At 44.1% G+C, this 26,315-nt stretch overlaps 1 protein-coding gene across 2 annotated transcripts in view; it reads left to right on the forward strand.

The window, feature by feature from the left end:
- Positions 1–25,894, forward strand: part of LOC121455872 (baculoviral IAP repeat-containing protein 1b-like) — a 47,342-nt gene extending 21,448 nt beyond the window's left edge. For both annotated transcript variants that reach the window (XM_041663635.1, XM_041663634.1), the window contains exons 8-15: positions 3,688–3,769; positions 5,896–5,953; positions 6,621–8,732; positions 13,856–14,023; positions 15,619–15,771; positions 16,061–16,147; positions 19,199–19,363; positions 24,558–25,894. In XM_041663635.1, coding sequence (XP_041519569.1) covers positions 3,688–3,769; positions 5,896–5,953; positions 6,621–8,732; positions 13,856–14,023; positions 15,619–15,771; positions 16,061–16,147; positions 19,199–19,363; positions 24,558–24,922 — 3,190 coding nt within the window. In that variant the 3' untranslated portion in view covers positions 24,923–25,894. The remainder of the gene's footprint in view (positions 1–3,687; positions 3,770–5,895; positions 5,954–6,620; positions 8,733–13,855; positions 14,024–15,618; positions 15,772–16,060; positions 16,148–19,198; positions 19,364–24,557) is intronic.
- The last annotated feature ends 421 nt before the right edge of the window (positions 25,895–26,315 follow it).

Below are 26,315 nucleotides of genomic sequence, written 5' to 3' on the forward strand. Positions count from 1 at the left end.
CTGCATGAGCAGCAAATGTTCTTGCACTGAGCCATTTTTTCAGACCCCACTTTTTTTCTTTTTTCTTTTGATGTAGAATGTACTAAATTGTTGGGAACATAGGGACCTTCTTTTTAATCCCTGTGATGGTAAATTGGGAGGCAATCTAGTTGTATTTAGAACTTGCTCTAGACTATCAAGAGAGTTTTGTTTTTTTCAAGTGTTGTAGGGAGATATATGGAGGGAGAGGTATCCTGATTCATTGGAAAGTCAGGCTATACCCGGAACTGTGAAGGGACAGCTCTGGAGGGAAAGGTATCCTGGCTTGTCATGAAGTCAGACTATACCTGGAGCTGAAGTGTGGCGGGGCGTGGTCTCCCTGCAGGGGGTAGCAATCCTGCTCCTCTCCATGAGAAAGCCAGTACAGCGGAGCTCTACTCTGTTCCCCTTAGGGAACATCAGAACAGAACGATCCATTTCTTCTGTTCTGCTCTGTTCAGGCCCAAGATGTTACGTCTGCTTTGCTCTGCTATAGGGAACCCACTGGAGAAATGTAGCAATCTCCTCCGGCTCTGACAACACCTTACTGTTCTTGCTCCACTCCTGAGGGGGTTTCCCAGAAGATGAACTGTTTCTTCTGCTCTCTCTCTCTCTCTCTCTCTCTCTCTCTCTCTCTCTCTCTCTCTCTCTCCTCAGACTTGCTAAGGGAACATCTTGGCAAAGGTTCTTCTTCTTTTTTTTTTTTTTGCTCAGCCCCCTCCCCCACCCAAGGGAAGCTTCTCAGCAAGGTTCTTCTTTTTCTACTCAGCTCCCTAAGGGAGCATCTCAGCAAAGGTTCTTCTCCGCACCAGCAAAAGATCTTCACCCAAACCCTTTTAAGAGATTTATTAGGGAAGAAGGAATTCAGGATGGTGGGTGCCTCTGCCAGGGCGGAAAAGGACAACCAGAAATGAACTTGCAGAGGGGTGTATACAGGGCTTCTTAGGGTGGAGTTTTCCCAGGAAGAAGATTTTTCTGCTTAGGAATTCATTAGTTTTCCTGATCAGGGATCGGTTGGTTTAGTTGGGCAGGGGCAGAGTTGCTTCTGGTTTCAGGGCCAAACCGTGTTTCTTTCGCTGGCGCTTTTTTAGCCATTTGACTCTATTTTCAGGACTAAGACATATTTCTTTCACTAACTCTGGTTCTAGGGCCAAAGTGTGTTTCTTTGACTCCAGTATTAGAGTAAGGGTGTGTTTCTTTGGTTCTGGGTTCAGGGCTAAAGTTTTTTCCACTGGCTCAGGTTTCAGATCCAGGATGTATTTCTTTGACTAGCTCAGGGTTCAGGGTCAAGGTGAAATATTTTGTTTTCAGGGACTTGTTAGTTTCCTGTTCAGGGACTGGTTGGTTTTCCTACTCAGGCGTTGCTTGGTTTTGTGTTCAGATAGCCTGGGACTGAGTTGGCTCCAGTTTGGGGGTCAAACTGTGCTTCTTTCATTGGCCTTTTTTAGTTTTTTCGCTCTAGCTTTGGGGCCAATGGCTTAGGTATATTCCTAGCTAGCTCTTATATCTTATATTAACCCATTTCTATTAATCCCTGTATTGCCACTAGGCTTTGGCTTACTGGTGTCGACATGTTACTTCTTTGTCGGTAACATGGCATCTGCTGACTCTGTCTTCTTTCTCCATGCATTCAGTTTAGTTTTCTCACCTAGCTCTATTCTGCCCTGTCATAGGCCAAAGCAGATTCTTTTTTAACCAATAGTAATAAAACATATTCACAGCCTACAGAGGGGAATTCCACATTAGCACTGCAGAGAAAAGCTTATTTATTTAAGGCTGAAAATCACACCCATCTGTGTATATGAACATAAATATTTAGAAGAAAATTTGATTTAACCAGACAACATTGGTAGCCCCACCCATTTCCCCCCACAAACACACTAAGACTTTAGTGACTTCCTGGGCCATGTGCTTTTGGCCAGGTTTAGTTTAGGGTTTTTGTTTCCTTATTCTTTTTGAGATAGGGTCTCACTAGGTAGCCCTAGCTGGCCTGAACTTGCTATGTAGATCAGTCTGGCCTGTAGATCTCAGAGATCTGTCTTTCTGTGCCACCCAAGAGCTGAGATTACAGGGCTGCACCACCGCACCCAGCTTGGCCAGGTTGAGAGTGCCAGCATGGATTCTCTCCTGGGAAACAAGCTCAAATTCAAACCAAAACCGGTTGCTTGCCCCCCAACCTTCACATCACATTCACCATGGGACGCACCTTGCCTGGCATGATGATGTTATCGCATGCAGGGTTTGCTAACGGATGATACCAGTGGTGGCCTTTCTCCCCAGCTGACTGCAAAGCCTCTTCCCGTGCTATGGAAGGGAGGCAACAGGGAGGAAATATGAAATAAATTCTGCTTGATTTCCCTCTATCCTGAAAGTTTATTGTGTATTCAGCAGTGGGGCTTAGCATCTAGTTCAGTCCGACTTACTTTGTGAGAAAGGGTTTCTCATAAACCTGAAGCTTGCCAATTAGACTGGCTTCTAACCCCTGGGATCTTCCTGTCCCTCCGTCTCCAGCTCTAATATTAAAGGCATTCTCCTCAATGCCTAGCTTTTACATAGGTGCTGGAGATCTGAACCGAGGTCCCCACGGCTGTCTAGAAAGTATGTGCCCACCACATGGTGGCTCACAACCATCTGTAATGAGGTCTGCTGCCCTCTTCTGGTCTGCAGACACACACAGACAGAATATTGTGTACATAATAAATAAATAAATATTTTAAAAAAAGAAAGAATGTGCCCACTGTGCTATCTTCTAAGCCCCGGGTAGTAAACTTTTAAGAAACATGTTTAACCATGTGATATCTACATTTTTATAGTTAACATGAATTTTATGTAGTTGGTAGACTTGAATCTTGTGGGTTTTTTTAACAGTTTGACAATGATTGATAACAGTAATAAATTATTATTATCTAAACTCTAAATTGCATATTTTGTTTAGATAATTTTCTGTCATTTGTTGTCCTTTATGTGAATGTATAGAATTTACTCTTTAAATTTTCTATTTATTTTTACTTTGTTTATTCTGTTAATGTGTGTTTATGAGTATGTGCAAGTATATACATTGTGCATACTACATAGAGAACAAAGGGAGACATGGAACACCCCAACCCCTAATTTTTTTTTTGAGGCAGGGTTCTCTGTGTAGCCCTGACTGTCCTGGAACTCACTCTGTAGACCAGGCTGGTCTTAAGCTCAAAGATCTGCTTGTCTCTGCTTCTGGAATGCTGGATTTAAACGTGTGCGCCATCACCCTCTGCAAGCTTCCTCTTCTTTAAGCCCCATCTTGTTCCCCTGAGACAGGGTCTCTCACTGAACGTGAGCTAGCTAGCATCCAGCAAGCCCCAGTGATCCTCATGCCTCTACTCCCACAGTGCTGGGTTACTGTTTTTTTTATTTTTCAAGCTCACTTTAGCTGGATTCATGGACAGGCATTAACTGTGTACCCATCACAACACTTTCCCTGGCTATCCATACCATTACTTTACAAACCACTTTCATCGTGTTATTGAAAGTCACAGTGTGAATGTCTCATGTGACCCAACACTGAGAGAGTCACTGAAAATGTTAGTTTTCCTCTTCATTCTTGGCCACGGATCTTCATGTTTCTTAAAATCTTAATACAAGCACTTAATTGCATGGAATTGTTTTATGACTCTTATCTCCTCTATTTAGCTGTGTCTTTCTCCAAAACCTGAAGTCCTCTGCAGAAATGAGTCCAGCCCTTCAGAGCCACTGTGCACTTCTGGAAGCCATGGTAATAGACCCCGCCCCTTCTCAGAATCGGCAGAGTATGATCCCATGATTGAACACTGTTTTGATGAGCAATTGCCAATTGTAAATGTATCATAATTAAATAAATTCTACAGCTATTTAATAAGCACTAGCAGGTGATAAATGCACACGGGAACTTCGGGTGGACAAGGGACACACACTAGCTAGCTTCGTGAAACGCACAGCCAACCCCTTCTCCTATGAGAAGTCTGTTGTTGAAATTCTTTTAGAAATTCTTACTTCTGTTAACATCCAGACTAACTGCCCCCCCTGTGATCATTGGAAGGCAGTAGGCTTGACTTTTTAACTTCTCTTGGGATTCGCAGGCAAGTTTTATTTTGTTTAGTTGCAATTATTTTGGGACAAGTTCTCCCTGTGTAACCTAAACTGACTTTGAACTTACTGTGTTCAAATCCAAGACTGGCTGTGAACTTATAATCCTCCTGCCTCAACCTTCCAAATGCTGGAATTACAATTGTGTGGCACCATACCTATTTAACTTTTGTTCTTTGCTGCAATTCAAGAGATCAAACTCAAGGTCTTGTGTGAGCTAGGCAAGGAATCTATGTGTGAGCTGTATCCCTGGTCTCCAGACATTTTTTTTTTGGTTTTTTTTTTTTTTTTTTTTTTTTTTGGTTTTTCGAGACAGGGTTTCTCTGTGGCTTTGGAGCCTGTCCTGGAACTAGGTCTAGGCTGGTCTCGAACTCACAGAGATCCGCCCGCTTTCCGAGTGCTGGGATTAAAGGCGTGCGCCACCATCGCCTGGCTAAACTTTTTTTTTCGAATTAATTATGCACGCAGACGTCATTCACACACAGCACAGAGACATTCATACACAGTTACAGTCACACACAGCACAGAGACACAGACAGACACACAGTACAGTATTCACTTACCTGGGACTCGAACTGGCGACCTCGGGCTCTGTGGGCAGCGCTCCAATCCTCTCAGCCAGCTCTCCGACCATTTCCAGACATGTTTCTTTAACACATTCAAATGCTCATCAAAATCATGAAGTCAAATGATGGTCTGACCCCAGATGCTTCTCTGATACTGTCAGTTCTTTGCTGACACAAACCACCTCACATTGTCGTAATGAGTACGCGGTTTCTCATCCCACAGAAAGAAAACAAAGCTGAGCATGGTGGTGCATGTCTGTAAGACAGCAATCTGGGATCTGAGGCAGGAGAATTGTCAGGCATTCAACATTAGCCTGGACAACAGTATAAGACACCACCTCAAAAAACAAAACAAACACCAACAAAATAACAGAAGAAGAGAAGAGGAAAACAAACAGCAGAGCGATTTCAGGTTCACTTAATAAAGATCTTATATTTGGAAATTTGAAAATGGTACTACAAGTGCAGGGGATGTAGCTCAGTTAAATGTTCACCCACCCACACACACACACACACACACACACACACACACACAATCTTCAACACGGAACAAAACTGAGAATGGAGAGGCATGTTTGGAGTCCCAGAAAATGAAAAAAAAAGGACAATGAAGCCTGGGGTGTGAGAGGCACATGATTATAATACAAGATTTGGGAAGCTGAAGAAGGAGGATGAAGAGTTCAGCGCTACCCTTGGCAACATATGGAATTCCAGAACCAACTATACCACATGAGACTCTTTAAATACGAAACAAAACTCCAAAAAAAGTGTGTGTGTGTGTGTATGTGTGTGTGTATGTGTGTGTGTGTGTGTGTGTGTGTGTGTATGATAACCTTTCTGCTTCCCAGCGTTGATATGAAACATGCAGTTGCTAATGACAAAGGATACAGGCAACACTTAATTATTTTAGTGGGACCATTCTTGTTCTAGACGCTACAATTTTGATTACCCCCATAGCACTCACCCATAGAGAGGATGTATATCCCATGCATGCACCATCTAGGAACACACTCTTGCAGACGTGTGAGATTAACTCTTTCATATCTGGAGCACTCTTCCTTCAGTCAGCACTGAGTGTAGGCTGTGTTTAGAAGATGTTGGGTTTTGATTGATTGTATTATCAATTTGGTTGATAATATTGATTATGTTATCAATATCCAATCTTGATTTAAGACCCAGTTTTGATTTAATGATGGATTCTCATTCAAAGGACAGCACAGGGGAAAGCAATCATGGGGACCCAGCGGCAGTTCACTCCACCATGGCCGGTGAGCACTGGAAAGCAGCATGGGATTGTTTGTGTTTGTACCTAGGAATTTGAGAGGAAAGTGTATTTGTGATTGTCCAGGGAGCTCTAGAGAAGAGAGTACAGACATAGAGAGTACTGTGGAGGAGAGCGTGTCAGCATTCCTGTGACATCTTGAGAATTAAGGACTAATGACACAGTCCTTGTGTCAGGTCCCAACCAGGCAGCGTTAAAGGCTTTGTGCAGCAAGCCCTGGTTTCCTGAGATCTTAAATGGGAAATTAGAATGCCAATAATTCGGAGTTCCCAATAAGTACACATTATGTCTAAGTCCCCAGGTCAAATAGGGCCTTGACACATGATCCCACATTTTGGTACTGGGAATAGGTCTGATATAATACCAATGACAGCTCATGGGCGGTCCATCCACAGCAGACAGGCAGGATCAAATTAGCAGAGCTAATATCATTGCATCAGGATTGCCAGACTTTGATAGGCATTGTGGCATATTCCTTAATCTCATCACTTGGGAGGTATATGCAGGCAGATTTCTGAGTTTGAGGCCAGCCTGGTCTACAGAGCTAGTTCCAGGACAGCCAGGGATACACTGGGAAGACATGCCTCAAAAAGAAAAAAAAAAGATTGTCAGACTTCAATGTGTTTTCCGCTGTGCCTCCTTCCTCTCCACAGACCTGGATCGCAGGGAAGCCCAGTGGTTTCAAGAGGCAAAGAGTCTGAGTGAGCAGCTGAGAGGAGCCTACACCAAAGCCACTTTCCGCCACATGGATTTGCCAGAGGTGTGTTCCAGCCTAGGCACTGACCACTTGCTTGGGTGTGATCTGTCCATCGTCTCAAAGCACATCAGCAGGCCAGTGCAAGAGGCCATGATGCTTCCTGAGGTCTTTACCAATCTCAGCTCTGTCATGTGTGTGGAGGGGGAGACCAGCAGTGGGAAGACAACCTTCCTGAAGAAAACAGCTTTCCTCTGGGCATCAGGATGCTGTCCCCTGCTGAACAGGTTCCAGCTGGTCTTCTACATCTCCCTGAGGTCCACCAGACCAGACCAGGGGCTGGCCGACATCATCAGCGCCCAACTCCTTGAGGCAGGAGGATGCATAAGTGACGTGTGCCTGAGCAGCAGTATACAGCAGCTAAGGCAGCAGGTGCTGTTCCTGTTGGATGACTACCATGGGATGGACTCACTGCCCCAAGCCATACAAACACTGATTACAAAAAACTACTTGTCACGAACCTGCCTATTGATCGCTGTCCATACAAACAGGGCCAGGGCCATTCGCCCATACCTAGATACAATCCTAGAGATCCAAGAGTTTCCTTTCTATAATACTGTCTTTGTACTAAGGAAGTTCTTCTCACATAATATAATCCGTGTGCGAAAGTTTATAAATTACTTTGGAAAGAATGTGGATTTGCAGGGAATTCACAAAACCCCCCTCTTCGTGGCAGCAGTCTGTACTGACTGGTTTCAAAATCCTTCTGACCAGTCCTTACACGATGTGGCAGTTTTCAAGTTCTATATGAAATACCTTTCCTTACAGCACGAGGCTACGCCTGAGCCTCTCAAGGCCACTGTGTCCTCGTGTGGTCAGCTGGCCTTGAGAGGGCTTTTCTCATCTTGCATTGAGTTCAGTAGTGAGGACCTCACAGAAGCAGGAGTTGATGAAGATGAAGATCTGACCACCTGCCTGATGAGTAAATTCACAGCCCAGAGACTGAGCCCAGTCTATCGGTTCCTAAGTCCTTTGTTCCAAGAATTTCTTGCTGCCATGAGGCTGACTGAACTCCTGAGTTCAGAAAGAAAGGAAGACCAAGATCTGGGACTTGATTATTTGAGACAGATTAACTCACCCTTGAAGGCTATGGGTGTCTACAACAATTTTTGGAAGTATGTCTCCAGCCACCCTTCATCAAAGGCAGCGCCAATGGTTGTGTCTCACTTGCTTCAGTTGGTGGATGATAAAGAGTCGCTGGAGAACATGTCTGAAGATGAGGATTACAGGAAGCTCCATCCAGAAACTTCTGAAAGGATAGAGTTGATTAGGGGATTGTGGCAGTTATTTCCTGAGTCTTTCTTTTCCTTCATATCAGAAAATTTATTGAGCGTTGCTCTAAACTTTGCTTATGAAAGCAAGGCGGTCGCTGCATGTTCTCCATTTATTTTGCAATTCCTTCGAGGGAGAACACTGGCTTTGAATTGTCTGAATTTTCAGTACTTTCGGGACTACCCAGAAAGTCTACTGTTACTGAAGAGTATTGAGGTCTCCATAAGTGGAAATAACAGGGTAAGGGCAATAGATTTTTCACTCATGGAAAAATGTTTTGCCAAAGTACAGCCACCAACTATTGATGAGGACTATGCCTCTGCCTTTCAACCAATGAGTGAATGTGAGAAAAATTTAGCTGAAAAAGAGGCGATAATAAAGAACTATGTGGATATCCAACACCAGGCTCCACCCAACATCAGTGCTGGCTATTGGAAACTGTCACCCAAGCAGTACAAGATCCCTAGGCTGGAAGTTGCAGTGGCCAACATGGATCCCGCAGACCAAGCACTGCTCCAGTTCCTAATGGAAGTCTTCTCAGCATCACAGAATATCGAACTCCATTTGAACCACAGCAATGGCTTTCTTGAAAGCATCCGCCCTGCTCTGGAGCTGCAGAAGTCCTCTGTCACCAAGTGCTCCATGTGTGGACTGGAGCTCAGCGCAGCAGAACAGGAGCTGCTTCTTACCCTGCCTGCCCTGCAGTCTCTTGAGGTCTCAGGAACAAACCAGTTACCAGGTAACACTGAGTGTCACACACCCATTCTGGCTGACACTGTGTTTTCTCGTTCTGAGTTTTAGATGAATGAAGCTTCTCAGGCACAAGGTCATAAACGTGTCTTGAGAGAAGAGATCTGATCACTTTCACTGTTCGGGGCAGTGTATAAATCAGTGAAAGGCCCTGAATCATAGGATGGGTTTAACATAATTCCAGCAGAGTTGGCTTAACACTGACATCAATATTACGTTGCTTGAGGGGCTTTTACAGGTGTTTAAATCACTCATTATTAGTAAATGGTGCACTCTTTGTGAGATGAGGCTGGAGAATCATCTCTTCCTTGGCTATCAAAGTAGGAGGCTTTTTAGCTTCTCCACAAAAAGGAATTCAATAGTGGGAACAATAAAGCCTTACTTAGGTTTCTGTTGCTATCTCAAACATTTTGACCAGAAGCCGCTTGCAGGAGGCAAGGGTTTTCCCACCTTACAACTCCCAGTTCTCATAGTCCATCACTGAAGGCTGCCATGACAGGAACTCAGGCAGGAAACTGGAGGCAGAGAAGAGACCAGGGAGACATGTTGCATGCTGGCTTCGTTCTGTGGCTGCTTCTACAGCTGACTTCTTATTCAGCTCTGGCCCACCAGCCCAGGGGTACTGTCCCCACTAAGCTGGGCCCTCCCTCAACTGTCATTATTCAAGATGATACCTTACAGACTGGCCCACAGGGAACTTGATGGGGTCATTTTCTAAACTGAGGCTCCTCTTCCTAGATAATTCTAGCTTATTTCAAGTTGACAGAAACCAACCAGGCAAAAATTTCTCCTCTTAGTTGTGTCTTCCTTTAAGTAATACATAATAGTTTTCAGTACAGACTTTACCTTTTATTAAAATTGTTTATAAGTACTTATGAGTTTTGATAATGCTTGGTTTTTAAATTTTTTTATAATCATAACGAATCCAATCTTTTGTTTTTAACTATCTGTTACATGCTTTGGAATGCTTTGCTTGTCTATATCTGTGTTTTACATTTTTTAATTGTGCAAGGTGCCTGTGTGTGTGTGTTTGCAAATGTGTACATCGGTACATGACTATGCCACAGCATGTATCTGGAGGTGAAGGGACAAGTGCAGGATTGCCATCTTCCCATCCACCATGTGAGGCTGGCAGACTTAGAACAAGTACTTTTTCTCTTGGAGTCATATCCCTGCGCCACACCCTACTCCTGCGTAGGAGAAGGTCTCATATAGCGTAGACTAGCTGTGAATTCGTTGTGTCCTTGATCATTACCGTGAACTGCCTGAGCCTTGTACTGCAAAGTCTTGAATGCCAGATTACAGGCATGCTCCAATATCTGGTCTCTGTGAAAATAAAACTATTTTTGATTCTGATAATAAATATCATCCCATAGATTCAAAAAGGACATTGCTTGCCTTGTGTAAAAGAGAGACAAGACAGGGCTGGCATGTCACTTGGTCAGTAGGGTGCTTCCTTATCATGCACAGAGCCCTGTGTTCAATCGGCGGCCCTGCATGAGCTGAGCGTGGTGATACATGTGCAGTCTGAGCACTCGGGACGAGAAGAGGGTCAGGACTTCTGTAGTCAATAACATTCCACTGGGTGTGGGCATGTGGGTGTGTCATTGCGTGTGTTCCATTCTGCTTCTCCTCACAGCCATTGATGAACCCTGGTCGTTTCCATTTCCTGGGTATTATGTGGAATAATGATCATTTGGGTTAAAAACATCTCAGTTGTCTTGGGTATATTCCAGTGGTAGAATTGCCTGTTTATATGGCTAGTCTTGTGTTTTGAGACAAGGTCTTCCTCTATAGCCTAGGCTATTCTTGGAACTCACAATGTAACACCAGCTGGCCTTAAACTCATGAAACTTTTCTTCCCTCCGCACCCCCAGCCACCAGTGTTCCATCTGTGAGCCACCACATCTTCCTTGCATTTAACCTTTTGAGGAAATTCCCAAGTGTGTTTCATGGCTACACCATTTACCCTGCCACCTGCCGTGTGCAAGTCCCCATGTTCTCTGCCCTAGCCTCATTTTTCCTTTGCTTTGCTGTACGAATCAGGAACATATTCTAATAAGTCAACATTATCCTATGACTGAATGAGACTGACTATATTTTCAATAGCTCATAGTGATCTTTTATTTTTAGTTTTAGAGATGTCTATTTAAATTCTTTGTAATTTAAAAAAAAATTGCCTCAAAAGATTTGGGTTGTTCTTTTGATCTTGACACTCCAAAGGCTGAGACAGGAAGATTGCCATGGTCTGAGGCTAGCTCTGAAAGTGAGTTCTTGACTAACTTGGGCAATAGAATGAGATCCTTTCAAAATTATTCTGTTATAGGAGTTCTTTATGTATTGTGAATATTAAACTCTATTTTACAAGGGAAGTATCTCAATGGGAGAACACTTGCCTACAGATGCAAGGCCTTGGGTTTCATCCCTAGAATGGCACTGGCTCTGGGTAACAGGGACAGGGTGTGTTTCTTTCACTGGCTCTGGGTTCAGGGTCAAGGTAGGTTTCTTTGACTGGCCCTTTTACCCTACATTACCTGTTTGCTTCTAAGAGTTCTATGGTTTTTTTAAATTAATTTTTGATCCCAGTCATTTCCCCATCCCCTCACATCTGCCTTCCACCCTGTACTCCCGTCCCCATGAATATATATAAAAAAAAAAAACATTTAGGAGAAAAAAGAAAAAAAAAACAGAAAATTTAAAAATCTTGTCATGATTGTGTGTGACACACTGCGGTGTGACACAGTAAGACACACTGTCAACCCCTTTGTCCATATATCTTTTTTTTTTTGGTTTTTCAAGACAGGGTTTCTCTGTGGCTTTGGAGCCTGTCCTGGAACTAGCTCTTGTAGACCAGGCTGGTCTCGAACTCACAGAGATCCGCCTGTCCATATATCTTTACTTGCAGGTGTTCATTAAAGAAAGTCATTGGTCTGGTGTAGGCGGAATTTCTCTGTAACTGCTCAGCTGCTCCCAAATAACCACCCAGAGACTCATTAATTATAAATGTTCAGCCGATAGCTTAGGCATGTTATTAACTAGCTCTTACAACTTAAATTAACCCATTTCAATCAATCACATGCTACCACATGGCTCATTGTTGATTGCCTCATTTTGTATATATCCTGTTCCCTCTGCATCTGGCTGGTGACTCCTTTGACTCTACCCTTCTTCTTTCCAGCATTCTCTCTGCCCCCAAAATCCTGCTTAGCTATCAACCAATCAGCTTTTCATTAACAATAAGAGCAATTCATATTTGCAGTGTACAAAGATTGTTCCCCAGCAGTCTTGTTTGAGGCCTCTGGTTTCTACTGTACCTCGGATACCAGGTCTTTACTAGGACTCTTCCTGGGTGTCCTGCTGTTGTCCTGTGTCATGGAGATCCTACAACTTAAGGTCTGCAAGTCAACTTCCTTCATGTGCTCTAGCAGGTCATAGATGGGGTGGATGTTGGGCTGCCCAAGTTCTAGCCCTGGATCTGGGCCTGGGAAGCTGTAAGGCTGTTCTGCCAGATGAGAAATGGGGCTAGTTCTCCCATGTTTATAACATCAGGGCTAGTTCACCCACACCACCACTTACAAGGTTGGCTCTCCTGCATGACCACAGGTCAGCTCTCCTACCTGCCCAGACGTTGATGTTCGCTCTTATATTTGTCATTAATTTGTTCTGAGTTATCTTTTATGAGTTGGAAGCAAGAATCTACCTGTGGCCCGGGCGGTGGTGGCGCACGCCTTTAATCCCAGCACTCGGGAGGCAGAGGCAGGCGGATCTCTGTGAGTTCGAGGCCAGCCTGGTCTACAAGAGCTAGTTCCAGGACAGGAACCAAAGCTACAGAGAAACCCTGTCTCGAAAATAACCAAAAAAAAAAAAAAAGAAAAAAAAGAATCTAGCTGTGTCCTTTTTCTTGTGCAAAGCCATTTGTTCTCACACTAGTGGCTGGGGAGGTGTTGAAGGGATCCCTCCAGGTGCCATACAGGGAAGTTGACTATGAAAAGAGATAAGAATGAAAACCCCATCGGCATGGATCAGACTTCAGGAGTCTAATAACAGGCAGTTTATTCCCAACTATAATTTGGCAAAAAAAAAAGTTTTCTGGTATAATACAATCCCCACTGCACACAAAAGCATAATTACATTGAAACTCAACTTAGGGTACATGTCATTTCTTCCTAAATGATGGATTGTGGAGATGGGCTACCAGTACTAGCTTAAGGGCCTAAGGGTCTGGCCTGGTCTCAGTCATAGGGATAGCATAGAGGTCATTTGGGCTATTAGCTACCTCTGGTCCTGGTTGTGGAAGGTTGGGGGAACCTCTGGCAACTGGGTCATTTAGAATACTATCCACTTCCAGTCTTGGCTATAGGAGCTTGATATGGCCTGGCCCAACAGATGACACAGACAATCAGGCTATTAATCACTTCCAGTTCCCAGATTTCTGAATGAAAGAAGGTTTTACACCCTTCCCATTAGAAAGACAGTCCTGTGTGCTTAACATTCCTGGTTTCTCTGGAGATCTCTGGGAGCAAGATACTTCATGCTATGCCTCCAACAAGATGTCTTATTTATTTTGTGAGTCTAGTGAGCAACACAGGGCTCCCCCTATGCTCTATGATCTGCAGATGCTGCTGATGGCAGGATCTTCGTGGGTGTGCTTTCTAAAAAGATGTTAGGACCTCTGGGAAGGTTTGTTCTGAAAACATTTAATGATCAAAGCACACTTGAGAACTCTCACTTGGGATTCTTGAGTGATGGAAACTATTGATGTGGAATGTCCTTCCGTATATGTGTTGCTTTTATTGGATAATGAATAAAGCTGCTTTGGCCTATGACAGGGCAGAATATAGCCAGGCTGGAAGAGATAGAGAGAGAGAGTAGGTGGAGTCAAGAAGATGCCATGTAGCTGCTAAAAGGGAAAGACTCCTGCCGGTAGGCCACAACCTTGTGAAAATACATAGATTTATAGAAATGAGTTAATTTAAGATGTAAGAGTTAGTTAATAAGAAGCCTGAGTTAATAGGCCAAACAGTGTTGTAATTAATATAGTTTCTGTGTTATTATTTGGGTCTGGGTAACCGACAAGCATTCTCTGCTTACAAACAATGTGTTGCTTTCCAGACCTGCTCTTCGCTAACTTGGACAGGTTCCCGAACCTGAAGGAATTGTCAGTGAGTCTAACTGGCAAACCAGATGTGCTTTCAGTCATCCCTGGAGATTTCCCAAGCCTCCACCACATAGAGAAGTTATGCATCCAGACTTCCACAGAGTCTGACATCTCCAAACTGGGTAAGGATGGTGCCTGGATCTCCCAAGATCATGTTTCAGCTGGAAAAGCTTCTTAGCTGATAATTGTTAGAATCATTAAATCATAATTAGTTGGGATGGAGAGATGGCACCGTGGGTAAGAACACTAATTGCTCTTCTATTAGACCTGATTCAATTCCCGTCACCCACATGGCAGCTTCAACCTGCTTGTGATTCCAGTTTCAGTGCTTCTGACACCCTCACACAGACAGAAATACCTGCAAAACACCAATAAACATTAAATAAAAAAATAAATTATTAAAAAATAACTAGATCATCATTAGTTAAAACATCTGTGGGCCTGCCAGCATGAACCACGTCCTTGGGAAGGTGTAGGAACAGCGCTCTTCCTCAGGAAGAGGGCAGACAATCATTTGTAACCCTGAGTTCTTGACATGACTGTGACTGCCCTGAGCTCTTCATAAATGCTAACTCACCCTTCATCCCCTTGTGAAAGAAAGCACAATGATTGTTGCCGGTTTTCAGCTGGGAAATTGAGGTCAGCCACTGCTCAGGTTTGTCCAGCTGAGAAAATGCTTCCTCAAAGGAGAAGATTTGAGTCCACGGCCTGAGCTTTAAACTCCCAACACACTTCCTCTCCGCGGCAGTTTGTGGGGTTCTTTCCTTTTGCTGTTGTTTTTAGTGGCACTTGCAGATCTGCCTGCTGAGGAAAAGGAAATCTGAACTACGGCCACCTGGACCTTTTCTCCATTTCCCTCCATCCCAGCCTCCTGTGGGTGGGCAGCTGTGCAGCCATCTTTCTAGAACACGGCATTTAGCAAGTGACTCAGGCACCCTCAGATCCTTCATTTAGTAAACTCTGTTCACTGAAGACTAAAGAAATATAAACCTGGAGCTGACAAGCAGGCCAATAGCGGTTGAGGCGGGGCTTGGTGGCGCATGCCTGTCATCACAGCACTTGGGAGGCTGCTGCAGGACTGTCACAACTTCAGCGACAGCCTAGCCATGTGATGATTTCCAGGGCAACATGACCCACAGAAACAAAACCAACCAAGAAGCCAAAAAACAAAAATCTGTCCAACAAGTTGGGTCAATGGGTGCTTGCTGCCAAGCTCAATAAGAAGTGGGGTCTCTGGGATCCCTTAGCAAAAGGATAGAAGAGCTTTTTCCCAAAGTTGTCCTCTGGCAACTGCTTGTGGGTTACGGCACTTTTGTGTCTTTCCATGCGTGCATGCGTGTGCATACACACACACCAAATTATTACATTAAAAAATATTTTTAAGTTGTGCTTCAGAGTTGTCCTCTCTTTTTCATTCCTCTGAGAAGAATTCCTGCTCTGTCAGGGCAGTGTGCAAACACAGAGACATCAGGGTGCTGATGCTGCAGGTGAAATATGGAGAGGAGAAAACGAATCCAGAGAGGGCCAGGAACTTGCCCAGGTCATCTGCTCTCCAGTCAGCTGCAGAAGCTGAGCACACGCCCACCGTGGCCTGAGCACTAGATCACTGCATCACTGCCTGTTTAATTGGTGTGGCTGGAGATTATGGATTGGGAGGCCAGATTGGATAGGAATTTGTAACCTTCTCTAATTTCTGAAACTCCTTCATCTTTTCCAGTTAAATTGATTCAGAACTCTCCAAATCTTCATGTTTTCCGTCTGAAAGATACTTTCATTTCGGATTTTGAATCTCTCGTGACTGCGCTTGCTTCCTGCAAGAAACTCAGAGAGATTGAGTTTTCTAGACAATGCTTTGAAACCATGCCATTTGGTAAGAACGATACAGTGTTGACTTCAGGTACTCTTGTGTACAAAGTCATTAAATACTCTAGAGTTCAGATGCAACTGATGTCACAGAAACCATGACAGCACTGACTTCAGTGAGGCTTTCCCAGCAATGATCTGTGTCTACAATGTAAACATTCCCTGTGCCTAGTCATAGTAATTCAATTGGAATATCATGTCACCTTCATCACTTTGAGATACTCTTATTTCCAAAGTATTCCTCCATATCACAGAAAACGTATCTGAACTAACTAAATTTATTTTCCCTTTCCTAGTCACTATTTTGCCAAAATTTGTTTCACTGAAGATATTGGATCTTAAATGCCAACAATTTCCAGATAAGGAAACATCAGAAAAGTTTGGTAAGTTTATAAAACAGTGTTTCTTAATGTGTTCTTTATCCTCCCTCCTCGTCCTCCTTCAGTGAACTCATGACAAAGTGAGCTGTGTCCCTTGACATCCACGGCAGCTGGGTCCAGGACCTCTGCTAATGTAAACACTAGAAGATCCTTCACTCTGTGGTATAAAATGGTGCCTTTTTAGCCATAACCCCACATATCCTCCATATACTGTAAAACATCTCTCAACTGCTTACAGTGCCTAATGCCATGTAAATGCTATGTAAACAGGTGTTACTCTGTGTTGTTCTGGGAATAATGATGAGGGAAAAATATCTGTACATGTTTGCCACAGACACAATTTTTAAAAATTGAACCAGTGGTTGGTGGAATCTGCTGATACAGAGGGTCAGCTGTACCAGCCGTGCTGGTCCTTAGGAGGACACCATAATGATGCTCAATATCACTATTGACTCCTTAGAGTCACTGACTTCTTAGGAGAGAAATTGACCATGACCTCTATGCCAATTCATCTGTCCCTCTCCAAATATTCTATATCCTGTTTGTTCCAATGGTTTCAGAATACATACTAAGACTTCTGTTTAGTTCAAAAAAAAGTAATCTGTAATAAATCATACTGAGCAAAATGATAAGTGTAGAGAGATTATAAACTTTTTTGAGTTAAAAAAATCATTTAGAAAAGTAATGTGCTTCGCTGGCAAACATGAGCAGGGAGACAATGGTGGTATGGGGTAGACAGCTCTGTCTTCACAGCGCTCCCAGACTTTAGTGTGCATAAGGAGGGCCTGACCCCTTTCTCTTCCCTTCTGTGGAGGCAGCTGATGTGTGTTTTCTTCGGTTTTGGAGGTGCTGGTAGTCGGGTGTGGTAAAGCAGCAGCGACAACATCAGGTTACTGTCATGTGTCACAGGTTGACTGCACGCTGGCTATAATGAGAGCTTCCCCAAATATTACAAATTATTATTTGTAATAATTTACAAACATTAAAATAGGAGGCTGGTTAGCCCAGACAGAAGGACACAAGTATTTGGCTTCCGGTACCCAGCTTGGAATGAATCCTTAATGAAGCAAATTATTTTTATTTTTTTAAAAATGAGTGCATAAATATTGTTGCAAAGTGAAGTTGAGAATTTTCCTCAGAGAGCTCTGCCAAAAATATAGATTTTTTTCAGGAAAAATGCACGGGAGGTGCCAGCAAGGAGAAACTTGGCTCCAAGGTTGACAACCTGAGTTGGATCCCTGGGACCCATATGATGGAAGGAGAAAGATTCCACTTCTGCAAGCTGTCCCCTGCCTCTAAACCCCTAAACCCATACCATGCCACACACACACACACACACACACACACACACACACACACACACGATAAATACACACATATGTAATTTAAGTTGTTTTTTAAATGTCAGAAAGAAAGAATCACAAGTTGGAAATATTGGTGCAGACTCAGTTTGTTAGCTCATAAACATACGTCCATATATGTATATAGAAATCTAGGTTTCTCTACACAGGAATCTCTTGGGATTGTCACGCGAGAGACCAGAATGTGCTTTACTAGTAAAAGACACCAGTGCTCAGCTGCTCACTTCTTTTCTGTTTTCCATACACAGAGCTAGGATCATTTCTTTCAGTGAGTAGATGGCTTAAGTAACCCATTTGAGAAAGAGCACTTACAACCTGGGAGTGGTGGCACATGCCCGTGATCCCATCACTAGGAGATTGAGGTAGGGGGATTATTAGTTCCAAGCCAGCCTGAGCTGTCTTTTAAAAGCCCAAAACAAAGCATTCAACCCAACTGATGAATCTTATGTCATGCATACTGATATAAGTGCTATTAGTACATATGGGAACTGAAATTGTATAACCAGATTTGCTGCTCTAAGCAGATATGGCAAGAACAAGAAAGTCCCTGAGTTTTCATAGGTGTCTCGGGCTCGGGAGAGCTGCTGGCTACCATGCTTGCTTTTATAGAAACAATAGTGTAAAGACAAGGCTCAGTTATTGAGTACGTTTGTGACTGTGTGCCTGTGTGCAGGTCAAGGATGTGGGGATGGAATCCAGGGTCTCAAGCATGCTAATCAAGCACTGACTGTGTCACTCTGTCCCTGCCAAATCCCTGGACTCGGTTTCTTTTTTTCTTTCTTTCTTTCTTTTGGCTTTTTTGAGACAGGGTTTCTCTGTGGTTTTGGAGCCTGTCCTGAAACTAGCTCTTGTAGAACAGGGTGTCGCTGGAATTAAAGGTGTGCGCCACCACCACCTGGCTTTCTTTTAAAAAAAAGATTTATTTTATTTATTATGTATATAGTGCTCTGTCTGCAGTACAACTGGAGGCCAGAAGAGGGCACTAGATCTCATTACAGATGGTTGTGAGCCACCATGTGGTTGCTGAGAATTGAACTCAGGACCTCTGGAAGAGCAACCAGGGCTCTTAACCTCTGAGCCATCTCTCCAGCCCCGCCTGACTTGATTTCTAAATACCCAGTCTTAAAAGAATCGGAGTTCTGTAGAGACGTGATTCATTCAAGAACTGAAACAGGAAAAGCCAAAGATAAATCTAGAACATTGGTCCATGATAGAAAGTTTTCAAAAATAGTTTCTGTGGGGCCTCAGGAGTAGAGTAAGTGATCATGTGACATACAGTGTCCTGCTAAGCAAGAGGGAAGGAAGGCTGCCATGGTGGTGGACCATGTTTTAATGCCCAGTGTGGGTCTTCTCAGTGTGCAATCACTAGGGTGGTGGCGGGAGGTGGGATGGTGAAGAAGGGTCTGGGGTGGAGGCCTTGTGGAGTCAGTGGTGTGACCTGAGACCAAAGGAAGCCTGGTTGTGAGAAAGGAAGTAGAATGGAGAGACAGCCTGGACTTGTGCTGAGAGACAGGTTAGGGAGGACGGAGAAGCCAGCTGCAAAGAGCAGCAGGAACAGCTGTGTGCTGACCCCTTCTCTTTTCCGTGGAAAGGAAGTGACCAGGAGGGTGGGGCTCCTAGGCTGCAAACGTCCAGGTCATAGCTGCTCACGATGGGACAGCTGCTGAGGATGGCTTTGTGGTTTCTCCCTCAGCCCAGGCTCTGGGTTCTCTCAGGAACCTGGAGGAACTGCTCCTTCCCACTGGGGACGGGATCCAGCAAGTGGCCAGACGGATTGTCCTGCAGTGTCTGCAGCTTCAGCGTCTCCGAGTTCTTTACTTCGTGGAGACCTTGGATGACGACAGTGTGATGGAAATCGGTGAGTTTCAAAGGTTTCCTCTTGGGCAAAGGCCAGCATCATCGCTGAGCTGCCTGCTGCAAGTGTCTATGAGAACACCCGACTCCCACAGTCCAGTGTCCTTCCTCACTTCCGCTCTCACGCTGCTGCCTCTCCTATCCTTCTGCACGGTTTGGGTTCATCCCAGTCAGACTGGGCAGGCCGACAGCCTCTTTGGGGCAGCTAGAGAAGCCATCCAGTCTGTGGGTTTGCTTTTCCAGTGCTAGGGCTCACTCATGCATGCTAGGTCAGTGTCCTATGCTTCACCACAGCCCCCACAAATCTGTATGGTGTTTCACAAACCTGGCAAGATACTCTTTTTATTAGGTATGTATTTCCAATATGTATAGAAAGCTGTAAGAGTCTGCAGTGAAGAGCTGAACAAGATTCTCCAGTTCAGTCTTAGAAATTTTGCTATCCGAGTACAATTAAACCAGGACTGGAACACAGACCACCGCCAATGCCAGAAGCCTAGGTTTAGTCCCTAAAGATATATTAATGGATCTCTGCCAATCTCTACCTTCCTTATAGTTCTAGTTTGTCTTTCTGTCTCCAAGCTGGGTGCACAACCCATGCAGGGCTGTGAGATCTTCCTGGTAGACCAGCTTTTTACTTGTGGTGGCGACTCCTGCCTTACTCCCACTTCCTGTATATTAGCATGGGTGTCCATGTCTTTTTCCTGCTTTTAAATCTATGCACCTAAATTTAAAGTGAGTCTCTTCTATGGTTCCATAGTTAGATTTTACAGGTTGAATCTAGGAAGGAGTTCTGTTGGTAAAGCTCTTGCATGAAGCCCTGGGCCTGAGCCCTAGTACAACATACAAACAGGCATAGTGGTTATCGTGGCGCACACCTGTAATGGCCGCACTCGAGAGGTAGAGGTGAGAGGACCATCATCATCCAGCTCTTGATCCTTGCCTAGACTGTGATCTAAGGCCCTGCATGTGCTGCAGGAGACCCTGTCTCAAACCCACAGTTACCAAAATAATAAACGATGCAAATCTGAGGTTGCAGAGATGCCTGTTTGTAAGGTGACTCCAGTTCCCGTATGGAGTGCTCAGTGAGACATGCAACAAACTCCCAGGAGGGGGCGCTAGGGAGCTGAGGACAGGAGAGTCCATAGCACTTACTAGCCAGACAATCCAAGGGAGTTTTTAGCTCCAGGTTCAGCAAAAGACTCTCTGGTGGATGAGATTGGGTGCGTTCAGGGTGGTATGGCCATAGATCAGAGAACCTAGACAACAAAGAGGACCCTAAGAGAGACACACATGGATCTAATCTACATGGGAAGTAGAAAAAGACAAGATCTCCTGAGTAAATTGGGAGCATGGGGACCATGGGAGAAGATAGAAGGTGGGGGGAGGGAAGGGAGCGGAGAAAATTATAAAGCTCAATAAAAACAATAAAAAATAAAAAGACCGGTCTTAAAAAGTAGGCTGGAGAGTAACTGAGACAACATCTATCAATTAACTTCTGGTCCCCACAAACACCCACACGTACATGAGCATCAGACACACCCCCGACACCCCCCACGCATACAGAAATTTTAAAATAAAATTCCAATCCAGCCTGGAGTGGTGGCACACACCTTTGATCCCAGCACTTGGGAGGCAAAGGCAGGAGAATATCTGTGAGTTCGAGGCCAGACTGGTCTACAGAGAGAGTTCCAAGACAGTCAGAACTACACACAGGGAAACCTTGTCTCAAAAAACCAAGGGTAAAAATTTCAATTCATTAATCCTGTAATTTACATTGAATATATTTGTGACTATAGTTGAATATTTACTTTTTTTTTTTGAGACAGTGACTGTTGACTGATAGGTCCAGTCTGGTCTTTACCTTGTTATGTAGCCCTCAATAGCCCTGAACTTGTGATCCTCTTATTTCAGCCTCCCCAGAGAATGGCAGGCATTTGTATTTTGATTTGGTATTGGTTTCTTTATTTATTCCATAGGATATGTGTTCTTTTCTGCTTTTTTGCTTCCTATATTTATTAATTTATTCATTACACATTTTCTTTTACTCTGGGGGTAATGAGGTAGGGTCTATTTCTGCAACCCAGGCTGGTTTCAAACTTATATGTAACTTTAAGTCGGCTTTGCATTGATAGCCATCGTCCTGCTTCCGATCTCAGGGCTTGCTGTGGCCTTCGTAGCTCCAGCTCCACAGTTTCCTCTTTTAGTGCATTCTCAGATATAAAAATTTGCAATTTTAATAATATAAATTAATATACAAATGAATATTTTACTACTTTATAAGTCTGGGAGGTGTCCATGGAATATTTAAGTTCCATTTATCTGGGTTGTCAAGATGGCTTAGCAGGTAAAAGGCCACGCCTGAAGACCTAAGTTTGATCCCACATGAAGGAAACTGACTATCCAAGATTGGTCTCCAACCTTCACATACATGTTGTGGCGTGCGGACGGAAACACACACACACACAAATAAAAATACCTATACTCATCTTCTATCTTTTTGCATGTCATTTTTTTCAGTTTCTATAGTCATTTTAACTCTTCAACCAGTATTTTAAATAGTTCTGGCTTTAGTATTCTCAAACTAGATAGGCTTATTCATTCATTATTTGTTTATTATTTATTGTTGTTTTGAGACAGGGGATCCTATGTAGTAGCCCAGACTGGTAACAAACTTGCGGTGGCCGTCCCACCTCCGTGTCTGCTGCAATGGACTGATTCACGGCTGCTGTTGCTCCTGAGCCTACCACGCTCCCATTCGCCAGGGTCCTTGTCCTTCTGCCTGAAGGGCTCTGTTACCATTTCTTTTACTCTGGGTCAGCTGGGCACGACTTTTCTCCCCTTTCAACGACATGGAAATGGCTTTTGCCGTTATCTTTTCAAGTCTTTCCCAGCACATTCTGTTCTGAAGTCACTCTCACTTGGGTTTCTGCCTGCATTGTTTGTTTAGTGCCAGTTCTCAGTGTTTTCATGATATGATGTCCTTATCCATGAGGGGTCTTTTTCCCAGCTCAGTAGTTCTTAAGATTTGTTTTTTATCTCTCTCTAACAGAGTCTCACTATATAGCCCAGGCTGGCCTAGAACTCCTGATCCTCCTGCTTCAGTATCCAGAGAAGCCAGAGCTAGAACCTATGCTTTGTGGCAGTCAACATAAACTTTATTTTGTCTTCCCAAAGTCCATAGGTTGAAGTCCGAACCCCAAAGTGACTGCACTTGGACATAGTCATGGCCACCAAGCCAACTGAAACAGCAGCTGTGCCCAGCTGGGGGCCTGTGGAACTGATGGAATCTGAGGCTGGACAGCTTTTTGTTGGTTTTAGTCAATACATTGGCCAAATTATCCTTCATTGTTTCCTTCTGCATACAGCAGAACCTGATTTGGGGCCAGGGAGGTCTGTGGATGTGAGGTTACTGCTAAGACCTTAAATAAGATGGTGGGGGGGCATGGTTGGGAGAGGAGGCACTGGGACATTTTTGAATAGTAAAATCACTTGTGTCCCGGAACCAGGTCCATTTGAAGAACTTTTAAAACTAAGCCTAGAAGCCCGACAGTGGTGGCTCATACCTTTAATCCCAGCACTCGGGAGGCAGAGGCAGGTGGATCTCTGTGAGTTTGAGGCCAGCTTGGTCTACAGGACAAGTTCCAGGAGAGGCTCCAAAGCTACACAGAGAAACCCTGTCTCAAAAAAGAAAACAAACAAACAGCCCAGAAGTGTCAGGAGTGAGAGGCAGGAGTTCTAAAACAGACTGGAGAAGAAAGGAGAGGTTCTACTGGGGTGCACTTCAGGAGTGTGTTAGAGAGGCACACACCTGTAGTCTCGGCACTCAGGAGGCAGAGGCAGGTAGAGCTCTGTAGAAGTGCACGGCCAGCCTGGTCTACACAGTGAGTTCCTTACCAGCCAGAGCTCCATAGTGAGAGCCTGTCTAAAAAAGTCAATGAGCTGGGCGGTGGTGACACACACCTTTAATCCCAGCACTCTGGGAGGTCGAGGCCAGGCTGGTCTACAAGAGCTAGTTCCGGGACAGGCACTAAAGCTACAGAGAAACCCTGTCTCGAAAAAAAAAAAAGTCAATGAACAGAGCAGGGAGCAGAGTCTTGCTCTGACAATTAAAACTGAAGCAAAAGCAGTGCTAGGTCCCCACTCCCAGTCACGGACTCGGGTTGAGACCTTACCCTGTCTTGCATTTTCTACAGAACTCTAAGTAACCAGGAAGTCATTTGGGCAAACCGAAGAGCAGTTACAGTCAAAGGACAAGCTTTTAGGACTGTCACCTTCCCTTCTCTGCAGAAAGGGAGACACTGTTGGCACAGTTTCTCAGTCTCCTATTCTATAACCTGTTCCATAGGCGTGCCCTGCCCTGACCTATGTCCTCTGTGAGACCAGAAGAGAAGCCTGCATAGCCCTGACCTACGTCCTCTGTGAGACCAGAAGAGAAGTCCACATTGCCCTGACATATGTCCTTCTGTGAGACCAGAAGAGCAGTCCACATTGCCCTAACAGCCAAAACTCCATGCTCGACTTCCTGGTTTCTGCTTCCTCCTGAATCAACCAAGCATCTCTTTAGGGTTTTCAAAGAATGATCTTTAAAACATATTTAAAGTCAAGCATTTTAGCGCATGCCTTTAATCCCAGATGTTAGAAGGCAGAGGTAGGCAGATGTGAGTTCTAGGCCAGCCTCATATACATAAGTGAGTTCTAGACCAGCTTCATCTACATAAGTGAGTTCTAGACCTGACTCATCTACATAAGTGAGTTCTAGACCAGACTCATCTGCGTGAGTTCTAGACCAGACTCATCTACATAAGTGAGTTCTAGACCAGACTCATCTACATAAGTGAGTTCTAGACCTGACTCATCTACATAAGTGAGTTCTAGACCAGCCTCAAATAAGTTCTAGGCCAGCCAGGGCTATGTAGTAGGATCTTGGCGGGGGGAGATAGGTGGGTAATAACTTTGTAAACTTTTTTTTTGTTTTTTGGATTTTTCGAGACAGGGTTTCTCCTGTAGCTTTTGGTTCCTGTCCCAGAACTAGCTCTTGTAGACCAGGCTGGCCTTGAACTCACAGGGATCCGCCCGCCTCTGCCTCCCGAGTGCTGGGATTAAAGGAGTGCGCCACCACCGCCCAGCTAACTTTGTAAACTTTATCCAAGTCCTTGGCATTTAGTCTTCATAAATATTTTGGTTTGCTCTCTTTCCAGCCAAGGGAGCAACCAGCGGAGGTCTCCAGAAACTTGAAAACTTAGATCTTTCAATGAATCACAAGATCACAGAGGAAGGGTACAGAAATTTCTTTCAAGTCCTGGACAACCTGCCAAACTTGCAAAACCTGGATATTTCCCGGCATTTTCCAGAACGCATCCAAGTTCAGGCCACCACTGTCAAGGCTCTGAGTCAGTGTGTGTCCCGTCTGCCCAGCCTCACCAGGCTCGGGATGCTCAGTTGGCTCCTGGATGAAGAGGATCTGAGGGTGATTAATGCTGTGAAGGAAAGGCACCCTCAGTCCAAATACTTGATTGTTCATTGGAGGTGGGTAGTACCCTTCTCTCCTGTCATTCAGAAGTGAAGGATGCAGCCGAAGATTACTGTCGGGTCTCAAAACTCAATTTTCTAATACATTTCACTCTAAACAAGCATGGTGTACCCAGTACTTAAGAGACTAAGACAGTAAGATCAAGAGGTTGAGTCCAGCCTGGGTTGCTAGCAAGACCTAAGCAGAACCTAACTATTATATACAAGTCTACTCCTAAACTGCATCAGGCTGATAACTGAAAACCTACATGCCCATCACTAAACTTAGGAGCTATGAAAGCAGGCCTTGTCCGTCCTCCTGTCTAAAGACTAGAGCCTCACTCAAGTTCACACCGAGAATCCTTCACTGCCAAAGTCAACCGGAAGGGCGGGGAAAGAAACACTGATCTGTGTAAAAGTCACAGCATGGAAGGCATATTTGATGGAGGTAAGGAATGTCCAGTTTAAGGATGAGTCAGTCCCACACATGATGAAGCACAAGTCGACTTTACCACAGGACACAGATGACTCTTTTCAGAGATGCTCTTCAGTCTTCTCAGGGCTTCTGTGCACTCACCAGCCTCAGTGTGGCCTTGCTTGCTCACACCATCTCTCATCCATGGCCAACGTGAGGATGACTTTGGACTTAGAGAAAACTGATTTTGTTATAGAGGATTTTGGGGAGTTACATATATCATGATAGCTTTTTAATTTTGTTGAGAATCCACTCTGCTTTATGTGATTTAATTTTGTAAGGATTTCTGGATATGTTAACTTGATTGTGGTAATTGTCATTTCATAATTGCCATTGCTCTAGAGGTGGTGGGACCTGGGAGAATGGAGCCAATAAATGAGGTGTACTAAAGTCTCACACAATAGCCAGCTTTATTCAGAGCAGCAGACAGTTTATACTCTGAGGGTTAAGAGAGGTCACCTAAGTAAAGTTCTCTTGAGTTCAGCTGTATACAAGGACAAGCCACACATGGCAAAAACATGGTTTTCTATAAAGCAGCAATTCTCAACCTGTGAGTCAAGACCCTTTGTGTGTCAAACGACCACTTTCACAGTGGTTGCCTAAGACCATTGGAAAACACAGATTTTTATACCACATTTCATAACAGCAGCAAAACTAGTTATGAAGTAGCAATGAAAGTAATTTTATGGTTGGGACACAACATGAAGAACCATGTTAAAGGACTGCAACATTAGGAAGGCTGAGGACCACTCTAAAGAGGCAATATAAAGGATGGCTTAAGCATTTAATTGAATAACAACGCAAGCAATAATGAGTAATCCGAAGTAAACTCACTCCTATCTGCTACACCTGGGAGGAGCATGCAATCACATTCCAAAAACAATTCTGTGTTTTGAAGAAACTGAGGTTGTGTTTTCTTGGAATTTTCTCATACTATATATATAATCTATTGACAAGTCTTGGCAATTCCACT

The sequence above is a fragment of the Microtus oregoni genome, unplaced genomic scaffold, assembly GCF_018167655.1.
Source record: "Microtus oregoni isolate MIOR12 unplaced genomic scaffold, Mior012 000014F_ref0000157, whole genome shotgun sequence".
Taxonomy (NCBI): Eukaryota; Metazoa; Chordata; class Mammalia; order Rodentia; family Cricetidae; genus Microtus; species Microtus oregoni.